The sequence below is a fragment of the Poecilia mexicana genome, unplaced genomic scaffold (genome assembly GCF_051168715.1).
Source record: "Poecilia mexicana isolate PSO_F unplaced genomic scaffold, ASM5116871v1 scaffold_21, whole genome shotgun sequence".
NCBI lineage: Eukaryota > Metazoa > Chordata > Actinopteri > Cyprinodontiformes > Poeciliidae > Poecilia > Poecilia mexicana.
In genome coordinates this window covers 22,444,929-22,458,206 of record NW_028263390.1, presented here as the reverse complement: position 1 = coordinate 22,458,206, position 13,278 = coordinate 22,444,929, and the positions used below count along the sequence as shown (strand labels likewise).

The 13,278-nt window shown below is 40.1% G+C and overlaps 4 protein-coding genes across 8 annotated transcripts; all 4 read left to right on the top strand.

The window, feature by feature from the left end:
* Positions 1-2,490: 2,490 nt before the first annotated feature.
* Positions 2,491-5,402, top strand: LOC148153129 (butyrophilin subfamily 3 member A2-like). The gene is made up of 3 exons (XM_088002251.1): positions 2,491-2,508; positions 3,146-3,494; positions 5,089-5,402. Exons 1-3 carry the CDS (start codon positions 2,491-2,493, stop codon positions 5,400-5,402), a joined length of 681 nt encoding a protein of 226 aa, XP_087858377.1.
* A 580-nt stretch (positions 5,403-5,982) lies between these two features.
* On the top strand, positions 5,983-6,803 carry LOC148153128 (uncharacterized). The gene is made up of 2 exons (XM_088002250.1): positions 5,983-6,276; positions 6,487-6,803. Exons 1-2 carry the CDS (start codon positions 6,087-6,089, stop codon positions 6,801-6,803), a joined length of 507 nt encoding a protein of 168 aa, XP_087858376.1. The 5' UTR covers positions 5,983-6,086.
* A 225-nt stretch (positions 6,804-7,028) lies between these two features.
* Positions 7,029-8,623, top strand: LOC148153127 (uncharacterized). Of its 2 annotated transcripts, XM_088002033.1 has the most exons (5): positions 7,029-7,328; positions 7,440-7,721; positions 7,965-8,066; positions 8,136-8,164; positions 8,416-8,623. In XM_088002033.1, exons 1-5 carry the CDS (start codon positions 7,145-7,147, stop codon positions 8,491-8,493), a joined length of 675 nt encoding a protein of 224 aa, XP_087858159.1. In that variant the 5' UTR covers positions 7,029-7,144; the 3' UTR covers positions 8,494-8,623. The 2 variants fall into 2 exon arrangements, with proteins under 2 accessions (XP_087858159.1, XP_087858158.1); XM_088002032.1 differs by having other exon boundaries at positions 7,043-7,328; positions 7,965-8,164.
* A 1,036-nt stretch (positions 8,624-9,659) lies between these two features.
* On the top strand, positions 9,660-13,171 carry LOC106903461 (uncharacterized). Of its 4 annotated transcripts, none has more exons than XM_088002027.1 (6): positions 9,662-10,138; positions 10,452-10,760; positions 11,425-11,700; positions 12,091-12,216; positions 12,286-12,314; positions 12,634-13,171. In XM_088002027.1, exons 1-6 carry the CDS (start codon positions 10,087-10,089, stop codon positions 12,724-12,726), a joined length of 885 nt encoding a protein of 294 aa, XP_087858153.1. In that variant the 5' UTR covers positions 9,662-10,086; the 3' UTR covers positions 12,727-13,171. The 4 variants fall into 4 exon arrangements, with proteins under 4 accessions (XP_087858151.1, XP_087858153.1, XP_087858152.1 ...); XM_088002028.1 differs by having other exon boundaries at positions 9,664-10,138; positions 12,115-12,216; XM_088002025.1 differs by having other exon boundaries at positions 9,660-10,138; positions 12,091-12,314.
* The last annotated feature ends 107 nt before the right edge of the window (positions 13,172-13,278 follow it).

Genomic DNA, 13,278 nt, shown 5'->3' with positions numbered 1-13,278 from the left:
GCCCGACACCGAAACCCGACACCAAACCCAAAACACCGAGCCCGACACCGAGCCCGACACCGAACCCAAAACACCGAACCCGACACCGAAACCCGACACCAAACCCAAAACACCGAGCCCGACACCGAGCCCAACACCCAACCCGACACCGAACCCAAAACACCGAACCCAAAACACCGAGCCCGACACCGAACCCGACACCGAGCCCGACACCGAGCCCGACACCGAACCCGACACTGAGCCCGACACCGAACCCAAAACACCGAACCCGACACCGAACCCGACACTGAACCCGACACCGAGCCCGACACCGAACCCGACACCGAGCCCGACACCGAACCCAAAACACCGAACCCAAAACACCGAACCCGACACCGAGCCCAACACCCAACCCGACACCGAAACCCGACACCAAACCCAAAACACCGAGCCCGACACCGAGCCCGACACCGAACCCAAAACACCGAACCCGACACTGAAACCCGACACCAAACCCAAAACACCGAGCCCGACACCGAACCCAAAACACCGAACCCGACACTGAAACCCGACACCAAACCCAAAACACCGAGCCCGACACCGAGCCCAACACCGAACCCAAAACACCGAGCCCGACACCGAAACCCGACACCAAACCCAAAACACCGAACCCGACACCGAAACCCGACACCAAACCCAAAACACCGAACCCGACACCGAAACCCGACACCAAACCCAAAACACCGAGCCCGACACCGAACCCAACACTGAATCCAACACCGAACCCGACACCGGATCACCTTTCTAAACAAGATTTTGTTAAATATTATATTGGGGATTTAATTTGTTGAGAACTATTTTGTAAAACCTATTTTGATAAAGGCTATAATGTGTTAATGTTGGAAATAAAATGCTTTAATTACAATATTTATTAAAATTCCACATTTTTACTTTATTTCTGCATAAACTTTGTTTTTAGTAATTTGAGTTTACATTTGATAAGTAAATTAACAGGCTTCTTCATAACATGTTTGATACAGGTCTCCAATAGTATCATGTTTATTTTGCTTCGTGGTAACGCTGTCAGCTTTATTTTGTATTTAGAAAATCGTTATTGTGACATGCCCTCCACTAGAGGGCGTGTTTTTGTTTAGTGTTTCAGTTTTTAGCGGCGTGGGAGGCAGCAGTGTGTTGCTGCCCCCTGCTGGTCAGTGGGCGGTTCTCCCTGGTGACCTGGTTTTAGTTTTATCTGGATTTCTGTTTTAATGTAGTTAAACAGGAAGACTTTCTCGTGCAGTTTTCAGACCTTGATCAGCACAAAATGGCAGCTGGACGAAACTGGAATATATGACCATTACATCACTGTTTCTATTATAATTATTATTTAAAAACTAAACCGATAACAATAAGATTACATTTTGTTTTATTATATATAAATTCATTATAATAAACTGACCGCAGCTCTTTAGCATTAGCATGCATCACAGTTCCTCTTTGACTCCCCAAGCAAAGAATGTTACAAGGTTGTGCAACAGGAGTACAAAAAACCTTAGAAACTATAAAAATAAAAGTTAATTTATTGCCTCGTTTATGTTCTTGACAATCAGAACCTGTAGCTAAAACTCGGTTCACCTCAGTTGTTCTAAATGTTGCAAAGTGAAACAGTTAAATGTAATTTAAATGTTAATTTTTGACTAAAGTTTGTACAGTTAGTTCCTTCTCTTTGTGGTTGTCTGTCACCTTCTAGAAAACATACAAGTATGACACAACCACAGGGCTTGGCATGAAGTTTTCAACCATAAATTTAGCCATAAATAGGAAATATTATCAGCATTTTCAGTGTTGAAGCTGATAGATGGACAGGAGATGTTGGTTCTGGTTCTGGTTCTGGTCGTTCTTCAGTTTGAAGGTAAAGATCTGTTTTCTTTCACATGAAGATGAGAAAAATTAAAGGACTCATTGGTTTATTGTTATTTACTGGAGACACAAGTACTAACATTTAGAATTTGCAGAAGTAAATTTGTGTAGCTTTTATCAATTAGTCAGGTTTCGACAAAATATATAAAAAATGCTTCAGAAAATTTGGATTAAATATTTTTTGGCTTTTGTCTCAAACTTATAACCTGACAGGGATTAAAATATTTCTTACTGTTGACATGAACAGTAAGTTTATGTTTGTTTCTGTGAATAATGAGGTGTGTAAAAGAAAATAAGGAAGCTTTATTTATATTGCACTTTTCACAGATAAGATCACAAAGTGCTTTACAAAAATAAAGGTGTGTGCAATAAAATAAACCAAAGGTGGTACAAACTCCTAATAAAGTCAAAAGTAGAACATTTAACTAAAAGTTTGTCTGAATAGAAGTTAATTTAGCTTCATTTTGAAGGAATCGACAGAGAAACAGGGGGGCTGCAGTCTGAGAGGTTATAAACTGGGTTTCAAACTGGTTTTAAACTGGGTTTTGGGTGCATTCAAGAGTGTCATAAAGTGGTTTGTGGGAGGTGAAGAGGATGAACGCAGGAACCCAGGTTGTAGAAGAAAATGATGAATTGAATGAAGAAAGCTCAAAACAGTCCAGAACAGGCGGCACGGCAGAGAGTTAGCATACAGCTAATTAGCGTTAGCAACTGAAAAACTGAGGACTGAATAAGTGAGCTAAACCAACACAGGACTCTACAGTTCCACTGTTACGGCAGGCAGACAGACAACAACTGACATTCGACGAGGACCCGACAAGAGACAAAGACACTGGGAGGGTGATCAAGGAACGAGACACAGCTGGGATCAATCAACAGGGAAGACGCAGAGACAGAGACTCACTGGACAGAAACTGAACGCAGAAAAACCTTACAATAAATACACAGAAACACAAATCATGACAAAAAGGTTTTGGGCTGAGGACTGAAGAGAGCAGGCTGAAAATGAGGGGTCAACATTTTGCATTGGACTGGCCTCTCCATTTAATGCTCTAAAATCAAGACTAACATTTTTAGATTAATCCTAAATTTAATCAGTAGTCAATGTAGAGAAGATCAAATCTGTGTAATGTGTGACTTTCTGTTAGTTTTTGTTTAAAAGTGTCACTGCAGCCTTCCGGTCCAACTGGAGACGAGTGACAGCAGATTTATTAAAACAAGTAAAAAGAGAGTTGCAATAATCTAAAAGATAGGAAATGAGATCAGCTTTCATGTGTCTTATTTGTCTGCTGCAGGCACCAGTGGAGAACGTCATCTCTATCGCAGAGCTGGAGAAGATCTTGTTCTACCTTGTAACAGTACCTTGTGTTACCCATGCTCCACTGTTGACTGGGTTTTACACAGAAATCGAACGCCTTGCGAAGTGGTTCATTATGGGAAAGTTGTTAAGAGTTTACCTGGAGCTTCCCGGTTGGATGTGGACAGTAACTGCTCTCTGATCATCAGCAACATCACTGCTGATGATGCTGGAGATTACCTCTGTTATGTGCCTTCAAGTTATTTGTATGAGAGCAGAGTTTATCTGTTTGTTCTGACCAGTGAGTATGTATTCTTGAATGATTTACTCATGTTAGACAAATATTTCTGACATCATCAGTTTCTCTAAAACCTTGAACTTCTTTGGTTTTGCTGTTGGGTTTTTTAGATTTAAAGGGGCAGTATCATGTAAAAGCTTTACATCATGCTATAATGTTATTCCCTCATCAGAAATAAACCTGGAGTGTTGCTTTGATTCTTTCATGCATGTTTGAGAAATCCTCCCATCTGCATGGCAACACTTCAGCTGTGCAAAACACTCTGTGGGACGTAGCCCCACCTTTTTACGACACAGCTACTCCTCAGAGATGCAGTTCACAACTTCTGCCTCACAGAGCAGCCCTTCCCCATGACTCCACTCAGCTCCTTCAGACCATCCAGCAGCCTAGCCTGGTTCCTTCAGACCGGCCAGCAGCCTAGCCTGGTTCCTTCAGACCAGCCAGCAGCCTAGCCTGGTTCCTTCAGACCAGCCAGCAGCCTAGCCTGGTTCCTTCAGACTAGCCAGCAGCCTAGCCTGGTTCCTTCAGACTAGCCAGCAGCCTAGCCTGGTTCCTTCAGACTAGCCAGCAGCCTAGCCTGGTTCCTTCAGACCGGCCAGCAGCCTAGCCTGGTTCCTTCAGACCAGCCAGCAGCCTAGCCTGGTTCCTTCAGACCAGCCAGCAGCCTAGCCTGGTTCCTTCAGACTGGCCAGCAGCCTAGCCTGGTTCCTTCAGACTAGCCAGCAGCCTAGCCTGGTTCCTTCAGACTAGCCAGCAGCCTAGCCTGGTTCCTTCAGACTAGCCAGCAGCCTAGCCTGGTTCCTTCAGACTAGCCAGCAGCCTAGCCTGGTTCCTTCAGACCATCCAGCAGCCTAGCCTGGTTCCTTCAGACTAGCCAGCAGCCTAGCCTGGTTCCTTCAGACCGGCCAGCAGCCTAGCCTGGTTCCTTAAGACCATCCAGCAGCCTAGCCTGGTTCCTTCAGACTGGCCAGCAGCCTAGCCTGGTTCCTTCAGACCAGCCAGCAGCCTAGCCTGGTTCCTTCAGACTAGCCAGCAGCCTAGCCTGGTTCCTTCAGACCATCCAGCAGCCTAGCCTGGTTCCTTCAGACCATCCAGCAGCCTAGCCTGGTTCCTTCAGACTAGCCAGCAGCCTAGCCTGGTTCCTTCAGACCAGCCAGCAGCAATTAGCAAACACCTGATAGGACTGAGCATCAGATGAGCTCATTATAGGAGCTACTTCTTAGAGCAATGCTTGTAAAACGTTGTTGAAGGGCGAATAGAGGTGCCATGTTGTGACAACTTCCTGAAGGTGGAGTTTCAGAATGTGCAGGATTTCTTAAAGAGACAGAGACCCAATAGCATTCAGTTATGAAGTCAAATATTTTTATGTCATATTTGCTACACATAGCATTTTTATGACATTTTTATGAAGGAACTATGTGTCTGGTTCAATGTTTGTTCAAATCGCTGAATCATTTAGTTTCAGGATTATTTTTCTTCCGTCATGCTGATGAAAACCTGCTCAGATCTGAGACTCCTATCCCTTTAAGGCTCTCACCTTTGAGAAATTACTTTAACATCTTCCAGAATAAGACAACAGTTTTCATTTTTCTTCCAGTTTCTCCATCTCCACCAGATGCTGATCCAGCAAAGGAAGATTTCACAGTGCACTGTTCCCTGAGCAGATCTGTGGGGTGGAGTCGTGGTCAAAGGAACAGTTTCCGCTGGCTGGATGAGACGGGAACTGAGCTGACAGGTGAAGGTGTTGGGTTACTTTTAACAAGACCACGAACCTGGAATTCCTCTCTGACTGTGCAGCATCCGAGCGGCACCAACAGAAGCTTCACCTGCCAGTTTGTTGAAGGAAACTGCATGAAAGTTGACGCTCGCTACCCGCCGGGATTTATCGGTATGATGCTGTTTCCTTTCTGAGTGAATGAGAACCTGGTGATGAGCAGAAATTGATATTACATCTCTAAATCAGTTTCTCACCTGAAAGTAAAAGTGTTTATTTATTGATGCTAATATTTCTTTCATTGTGTCCTATGGTTGGATCACTGAACTGGACTTTATGAAAGCAAAGAGGACAAAACTTGTTGCTTTAAAAACAAAAGCCAGTCTTTTTATCCAGTGTTTCTAAAAGCAAATGATCTGTTTGCAAATGCAAACATGTTCTTCCTTTTCTAACATTGTAGATCTGTCAAGCTGTCAGTGAGTTGAAGTTGGCGTTGTTAGGAAATGTAGCCACTAGATGGCAGTACTGAGTTAGATAAATTAAGAGGAAATGAGCAAATATGGCACTTGATCAGGGCCGTTCTCGCCATGATTTATATTGTTGACCAGCAATAAATCACTTTATGAAAATAAATCTGGCAAAATAATATTTTTAAAATGTGTTATTTTTAACAGAATTTGTTGTAAATTAATTCTAACTGAGCATCACAGAGACTGATGTAAAAAGCTACATGTAGCATAAAATCTTTGTCTTTTTCTTCAGGTACCAGGAAGCAGTCAGTCCAGATCTACCACAGAACTGGAGATGTTGCTGTTTTACCCTGTAGAAAGACTTCATCATCATGCTCCACTGTTAACTGGCTTCATGAGAGAGCTAAAGACATGAAGAGTCAGCAGGAAGTTCAGGAAGGAATCATTGTGCAGAATTCGTCTCGTGCTGCCAGGCTGAGTTTGGACAATAAATCTTCTCTGATCATCAATAATATCACTGCTGAGGATGCTGGACATTACAGCTGTCAGCTCTGGGAGGGAGGCAGCTATGACGTAGATGTATATCTAAATATAATGAGCAGTAAGTACTTGGAAATGAATGCTATGTCTCCAATTTCTAAAACTGAAATCCATTTCTGGAGTTTTCCATTTAACATCAGTTGGGATCTAACTTCAAAATTAGCTCCATTTTCATTCTTTCTACGGATCATCGCTTAAAGATGTTCAAAGTTTCTCACCTTCAATTAATGAAATAATTTTCATGTTAAAACACTATTATGTTTTCTTTCAGTCTCTTCATCTCCACCAGGTTCTGATCCAACAAAGAATGGAGACGTAACATTACGTTGTTCATTGAGTCCTTGTGCAGATAAAAGTCTCCTCTGGTTGGATGAAACAGGAAGTGAACTGACTGGTGAAGGTGATGGATATAAATCAGGAGGACAGTTTGGTTGTGTTTCTCGTCTCACTGTGAATCTTCAGAGCAGCAGAAGATTCACCTGCCAGTTTGTTGAAGGAAACAAAGTGAAGGTAGAATCTCACTACCAACATGAAGGTATGATGTCATCACATCTGTCTCCACAACCATTATATTTTCTATTGAAGTAGTTAAATTGTTGGTATAAAAACATGGATATGAAATGGTCAAATAGGAAGTTAATACATTTTTGTTTTTGTAATTCAAAGACAAATATCTGTATGGATTCAAATGTTGACCAGTCATATATTCTTTTATATTTTTTTGTGAAATATGTATTTCACTGTTTTATTTATATATGAACTTTTACTACCTTAATGTGGTGTAAAATGTGTCTTTTTCCACAGTCATCATAAGAGAACCAGTCCATCTCTACCACAGAGCTGGAGATGAAGCTGTTCTGCCCTGTAACAGACCTTCATCATCCGACTCATGTTCCTCTGTTGACTGGAATTATGGGAGAGTTGGAGACATGAATAAACAGGAAGTTCAGAGAGGAATCGTTCAGAGTTCACCTCGTTCTTCCAGGATGAGTTTGGACAGAAACTGTTCTCTGATCATCAACAACATCAATGCTGATGATGCTGGATGGTACAAATATCAGTTTTGGTACAAAGGCCGTTATGAAACTGATGTTTATCTAAACATTATGATCAGTGAGTATCTAAACTAATGACTCTCTACCTGCTCATTTCAGTCCATAAAATCTCTGTTTGGATCTGACTGTTTAGATCATGATGTGTTTTTATTGTCTTCTTTTCTTTCAGTCTCTTCATCTCCACCAGATCCTGATCAAACAAAGAAAGGAGACGTAACATTAATCTGTTCTCTGGTGAGACACTGGAGGATTAGATCCTGTCCTTATAAAAGTCTCCTCTGGTTGAACGAGACAGGAAGTGAACTGACTGGTGAAGGTGATGGATATAAATCAGGAGGACAGTTTGGTTGTTTTTCTCGTCTCACTGTGAATCTTCAGAGCAGCAGAAGATTCACCTGCCAGTTTGTTGGAGGAAACGAAGTGAAGATAGAAGCTCACTACCAACATGAAGGTATGATGTCTGATTTTTATGAAGAAGTTAAAATGATGCAATGAAACTTTCCACACCTCAGTTTTTATGTAGATCTCCAGTTTTCTTCTCCATCATGGTGGTTCAGGTTCTCCTGGTTCTGAATGTGGATCCAAAGTCTCAGACTCTCAGATTGATGTTCAGTCCACCATCATGTTGAAACTATTTCCTTCCTAAACCAGATGAAAATGATCCAATCAGGTTGCTGCTCCGTCTCCTCCTCAGGCCCCCCCGCCTCGTCTCCTCTGAGCTTCATCATGTTGACTCTGAAGATCACAGGACTGATCCTGATGGTTGGACTCACTGTTGGTATCATCAGAACCAGAGGTGAGGAAACTCAGCTACCATGGAGACAATTTACACACTTTAATCACTTTATTCTGTTTTTCACTGCAGGAAGAAAAAAGCCTCAGAAAGACATTAAAGTAAGAGAAACAATCATGAAAAATACATTCATATACATATTCATATGTAGATAATAACTGTCAAATTACTGTTAAAGTACTTAAGCAGTATTGCTTTAAATATTTTCCCATTATAGTATTTGCTTTAAATCTTGTTAGAAAATAAAGTTTTTGACTTTTAAATTGTGTAAAGCTGTTATTCTACCTGACTAATGAGGAGATGCTGTAGTAAAATAAATTTCTGCTCTGATATTTCTCTCTAAATATCTCAGGTTCGTTTTGCTGCTGATGACGACACAGTGGATTATGAAAATGATGGAGAACGTTCTGCTGCCGCCGCACTGCACTGAGCTTCATCACATCCGTTACAGTTCATATAAAAACAATGCTTCATTTTGATGCTGCATCCATATGTATGCCTTCGCACCGTCTTCATATTTTTATTATTTGTATTCCTTAATAAATATATATTAAGGCTTATTTTTGCAGGCTGGTTGTTTTAAATAATTTTTTGTCATTAGCTGAAAAGTTGCATTTATCTATTATGTGAAGTAACAGTTATTATTTTCAAACTCTGCTCTGATGTTCAGTCACACAGTTTGTGTTTAATGATCAATAGTAAAATTTCATATTTTATAAAAAGTCAAGTTCAGAAAACCAAGGAAATCTTCAACACCTGAAAAACTTTCTGCTCAGAACATCAAGCAAGAGCAAAACAACGTTTTATTTATCCTTTACAAGAACTATAATTCACTTTAGTCAGGTTAAAATGAACTGATTCATTTTGATTGTTCAATATATAACTTTTTAACAGCTCTAACATAAACTAGTTCTCATTTAGTTAGCATAATTTCTCTAAAATAAAGGTTAAAAATGTGATGAAGTCATTTGCAGATTAACATGAATTAAGGCGGCGTAGGGAAGATCCAGTTGTTGAACTGAAACTCTGCTGCCTGATGAGACACTCAGCTGACGCTGAGCCTGCAGCTGAAGTGCTGCAGCTCTTTGTCCATGAAATATCCAAAGTTTTCCCCTGAGAAATTCACTGTATCTCTTTCATTCATCCATAAAAGACAATAAGACAATAAGATCAGTTTCATTCTGTTGACTTTAAACACTAAAGAAACATTATAATTCAGTTCAATGTTCTCAAAACAAGAACTCAACTCATGAAAGTGTTGACTTTTTTGTGCATAGAAACTGCCTGGCAAATTTTTAAAATAAAATGTAAGAAAGAGTCTTTTTTCTGGTTTATTACCGTCTGAGTTGAATTTCAATAGAAACTTTCTCTAATATGATAAAAATGAAAAAGAAAAATATTATTAAGAAACAATTTGGTTCTTTTTTATCTATTTTGATGGCCAGACAACAGGTTTCTTCAACTGATCTGACTAGTTGTACTAACTGTCACCAGTAGAGGGGGCTTGTCTTGATAAATGACCAGCTCACACGCAGAGCATTCTGGGACTTGTAGTATAAGTATAATTAGTTTCTAGCAGACATTAGGAAGTCTCTCTCTCAGGCCGGTTTGCGCTTCACTTTGACCTGATTCTCTTCTGTTTTAGCGTCAGAGCTGCTGGTGTTAGAGAACTGACTGCAAACTTCACACTTCCTCTTTCACTGATGCAAATGCATCTACAGAGGTTGGACAAAACAAATATGAGCTATATAATGCAGTTTATGATTCCTGTTCTTCACAAGCACCTCCTTCAGCTGAAACGCCTCACTTCTGTTAAATGTTCACTTCTAACTGCAGTTCAGGCAGCTAGTTCCTTCTATCTGTGGTTCTCTGTCAGTTTCTAGAAAACACAGAAGTTTGTAGGTGTTGGTGTGAAGCTGTTTATATCCTTTAATTCAGCCACAAACAGGAACTACTGTTCAGTAATTTCAGATCAGCAGCAGAGAAAAGTCTCTCAGTTCAGCAGCTGATAGACGGACAGGAGATGTTGGTTCTGGTTCTGGTTCTGGTTCTGGTCGTTGTGCTTCAGTTTGAAGGTAAAAATCTGTTTTCTTTCACATGAAGATGAGAAACATTAAAGGAAACTTTGGCTTGAGTTATTTTATGGAAATATGTGAATTAATGTGCAGAAGTAAACACTTCGAGATATAAAAATGTTCAGAGGATATTCTTTATTGTCTCAACTTGTCAGAGAATAAATATGTCAACTAGAAATTAGAATATTTTAAATATGTGTTTTACCAGTTTATACATATTAGAAAAAATACTCTGCATTTCTAATGTCATCATATTTTTTTTGGTGAAGGATGAAGTGTGTAAAACTTTAATTTGTTTTCATTATTGCTCCAGGAACCAGAGGAGAGGAACTTCATCTCTATCACAGAGCTGGAGATGAAGCTGCTCTACCATGTGACATCATGTCATCATCATCTTCCTCATGCTCCGACGTTAACTGGTTTTACAACACGGATAAAAACCAAAACACTCAGCTGGAGGTTCAGGATGGAAACGTTGTTCAGAGTTCATCTCGAGCTTCAAGGCTACATATGAAGAGTAACTGCTCTCTGATCATCAACAACATCACTGCTGAAGATGCTGGATGGTTCAGCTGTAGATCCGGTTCAGGATCCACCTTACTGTATCTGAGTGTTTTAACCAGTGAGTATTTAGACCTGAATGATTTAACTCTCAGTCTCTTTCCTTCTGATCTACTTGGTGAAATGTTGGACAGATGTTTCTGACATCTTCAGTTCTGATTTCCTTTTTCTCTGAACCTTGAACTTCTTTGGACTTTAACATGAGGGAACCTCTCAGTGACCTGATGCAGTCAGAAGGTCACATGTTGTTCAGTCAGAGAGAAACGATCAGATCCATGATATTAAAGACATTAATTTCATACCAACCCTTGATGAAGATTTATTTCTGTCCTCTGCTGTTCCTTCTACTTCCTGTCTGATCTGTGGGCGGGGCCAAGCTGTGATGACGTCAGGAAGTCGCTCATCAGAGTGAACGTTGTGCTGAGGATGTTTGGATTGAATCAGTTTGTCTTTAAATGTGGTTCAATGTTTGATCAAAGAAATGGATCATTTAATTTCTAGACTTTTTGTTTTTTCTATCATGCTGATGTAAATCTGCTGAGATCTGTATTAGTTCAGATCAATCACCAAGTAACACTCAGTTAACATCTAAAAATGTATCATGGAGTTTCCTTGTTACTGTTTTTTATTCTGCTTGTCGCAGCCTGAGATAAAATTGCATTTGTGAAGTTTCTCCACAGTTACTTTAACATCTTTCAGACTGACAGTTTTCGTTTTCCTTTCAGTTTCTCCATCTGATGCTGATCCATCAAGTGATGGAGCGATCACATTACGCTGCTCTCTGTGGAGACACAGTGTGTTGGGTTCCTGTCCTTATAAAAGCCTCCGCTGGCTGAATGAGACAGGAGGTGAACTGTTCGGTGAAGGTGATGGATATAAGTTCGGAGGTCAGGCTGACTGTGATTCGTTTCTCACTGTGAATCTTCAGAGCAGCAGAAGATTCACCTGCCAGTTTGTTGAAGGAAACAAAGTGAAGATAGAAGCTCACTATGGATCAGAAGGTATGATGTCATCACATCACACATTTTCACATGTTGGTTAAATTGCTATGATGAAAATCATCAGCTTCTGTGTAAATGTTTAGTCATTTTGATTGTTTATGAATGTTCTTATTAACCAGGACACTTTAACTCTTCACCACTGCCTTTTATGTAGATCTCCATGTTCCATAGGAAAAATGAAATGCAGTTGTATTAAAATATTTAATGCCTTAAAATCTATTAGTTAATCACAGAAGTGCATCAGAACTACAGATGAAATAAATATTCTGTCTTAAAATAAAATACATAGTGTCTGCTGGAGAGAAGACACTGCTGGTTTTGAAGCTCAGTCAGTCATCTTAGTAAAATGATTTTCATCTTTCTTCATTTATATGAAAATGATCCAATCAGGTTGCTGCTCCGTCTCCTCCTCAGGCCCCCCCGCCTCGTCTCCTCTGAGCTTCATCATGTTGACTCTGAAGATCACAGGACTGATCCTGATGGTTGGACTCACTGTTGGTATCATCAGAACCAGAGGTGAGGAAACTCAGCTACCATGGAGACAATTTACACACTTTAATCACTTTATTCTGTTTTTCACTGCAGGAAGAAAAAAGCCTCAGAAAGACATTAAAGTAAGAGAAACAATCATGATGAATACATTCATAGACCTTTTATATGTAGATTATAAATGACAAACATTTTCCCTCTGACTTGAAGTTTCTAGTTTGTAACATTATTTAAACAATTTTGCTTTAAAAAATGTTTCCTTGCAGTTTGACAAAGATTTATTGACTTTTAAACTGTGTAAAACTTCCATCAGAGTAATAAACAGATCAACTGTTATAAAGGATTTTCTCTGTGGAATCATTCATAATGCTTTGAATTTCCTCTGATAATATAATTAATATCCATAATACAGTTTTATCCAGTTAATGTCTGCTTTCATTTCAGGTTCGTTTTGCTGTTGACGACCCAGTGAGCGAAGAACGTTCTGCTGCCGCCACACTCCGCTCATCTTCATCACATCAATTACAGTCCATATGAAAACACTTTGCTTTAATGTTGCATCTTAATGGGAAGGAAGCGATCATTACAGCTCAGTTTGTTTCTCTGATCTGATGGACTCTGGTCCAGACTGCTGGTATTTCTGGTTGTATTATCAGGTCAATATTAACTGTCACCAGTAGAGGGGGCTTGTGAGTTCTGATGGGTATAATTGGTGAATGACTGTTTGCTGGCCGTCCAGCTCTAGTAGAGATGAATTGTGTCTCAACCAAATGTGGTCTGAGTCTGAAGCCTAAGGGATGAACTTTGACCTGGATTCTGTTCGGACTCGGTTTAATTCTCTGTCTGCAGAGTCTCAGAGCCGTTGCTGTTAGTGGACTGACCGCAGCTCATTAGTATGCATCACAGTTCCTGTTTGACTGCTCATCTGTTGTACAGAAAACTAGAAATTAAGACAAAATAAAATGTATTATTTTTCAGTTTATATTCTTCACCAACAGATCCTTCAGCTAAATCATGTCTCAGCATTACAAAGTGAAACGGATGCATTTTGAATGTTAATTTCTCACTAAAGTTAGAGCAACTAGTTCC